Source organism: Guillardia theta, assembly GCF_000315625.1.
Source record: "Guillardia theta CCMP2712 unplaced genomic scaffold GUITHscaffold_107, whole genome shotgun sequence".
Lineage (NCBI taxonomy): Eukaryota > Cryptophyceae > Pyrenomonadales > Geminigeraceae > Guillardia > Guillardia theta.
Window position 1 is genome coordinate 97,795 of NW_005434567.1, and position 1,710 is coordinate 99,504.

Consider the following 1,710-nt stretch of genomic DNA (forward strand, 5'->3'; position numbering starts at 1 on the left):
ATAGAGAGGAGATGAGGAGGGCGAGGAAGGGGAAGAAGAAGAGGAGGGGGAAGAGGAAGAAACTGTGCTATGGATAGGGTGTTGATGAAGACGATGAAGATGAAAATATTGTTGTTGTTGTTGATGATGTTGATGATGTTGATGATGTTGATGATGATGATGATGATGATGATGATGACGACGACGACGATTGAGATGATTGAGATGATTGAGATGATGATGATGTAGATAATGATTGAGATGATGTTGATGATGATGATGATGATGATGATGATGATGATGATGATGATGATGATGATGATGATGATGATGATGATGATGATGATGATGATGATGATGATGATGATGATACACACTTGATTGTGACCAGGAGCTTTGAGATCTCAGGCGATGGCATCGGAAATGTTCAACTTCACCGCCAGGCTGGAGCGGCTCGCGATCCTCTGGGAGCTGAACTTTGACGATGAAGAGGGTTTACAGCTGATCCGCTCGGCACTCGGGGCGGGGGAGGGAGGTGCCAACAGCTCCCTCCTGCTCTCGAGCTTCGCCTCCGAGGCCGCCATTGTGATCTCGCTGAAGCCAACGTCCATCGCTGCCCATGTCCTACTGGGCAAGCTCCAGCTGGAGGTTAGCTGATGAAAGAGGAACCCCCTGGTTTGTGCCTGCTCAGATGGTGATATGCAGGGAGTGGGGCGGGTGGAAGAGGCTGTGGAGACGTGGAGGAAGTGCTTGGTCAGGTTTCCTTACTGCCATGAGGCCAAGGCAGAGATCGGTCTCGTGCTCTGCTTGCAGTCTTTCGAGGAGGAGAAGGGGGAGGAGGAGGAGGAAGGAGAGGAAGAGAAGGAGGGGAAAGAGAGCAGAGAGTTCAGCGAGCGCTTCGGTTACCTTGGAATGAGGAGGAGGAAGGGACTGTGGAGGGAGGGAACAAAGAATCTTCGTGATGCAGAGAAACTTCAATCAGGGACAAGAAGGTGAACAGACCGATGGGATCGGTGTGCGTTTGATTGTTTCATGATGCCGGTCAAGTTCATGTGGTTGCTGTTGATAATGATCGAGATGATGATGATGATGATGATGATGATGATGATGATGATGATGATGACGATGATTATTGTGGTGGTGATGTTGATGACAATCAGGATGACAATCATAATATCGATTTGGTAGAAACCAGAACATAGAGGGAGGGATGCATTGAAAGACTGACAAACTTTCTAACAGCAAGATACTATCAGCATGGATAAGTTTGCATGAGGGCGATGTTGAAAAGGCAGAAGAATCCCTAGAAGAGGTCTGTTTCTTCGCACATAATATCTCATTCATGACAAACATCCCACCTGGCTCTTGCCATCTCATTACAGACGCTGCTCACGATGTTTGTGCTGTTCCTGAGACTTGCGCGCAGGCTGGAAAGGTTGCAGATATCTCGCTGAATGACGAATGTGAGGCTTGAGGAGAAGCAGAGGAAGTGAAGGGGCGGAGTCGGTTCAAGGGGAGGGGCGGTTGGGAACAGGTGGAAGAGAAGGAGAAGCTGGATGAAGGGGACGAGTGAAGAGGAGGGTGAGGGGAGAGGAGAGGAGAGGAGAGGAGAGGAGAGGAGAGGAGAGGAGAGGAGAGGAGAGGAGAGGAGAGGAGAGGAGAGGAGAGGAGAGGAGAGGAGAGGAGAGGAGAGGAGAGGAGAGGAGAGGAAGGAGAGGAGAGGAGAGGAAA

General features: G+C 49.8%; 1 protein-coding gene across 1 annotated transcript; it reads left to right on the forward strand.

Moving 5' to 3' along the window:
• Positions 1–390: 390 nt before the first annotated feature.
• Positions 391–636, forward strand: GUITHDRAFT_117238 (hypothetical protein; the record flags this gene model as incomplete). The annotated part of the gene is made up of 1 exon (XM_005823506.1): positions 391–636. One exon carries the CDS (start codon positions 391–393, stop codon positions 634–636), a length of 246 nt encoding a protein of 81 aa, XP_005823563.1.
• Positions 637–1,710: the final 1,074 nt, after the last annotated feature.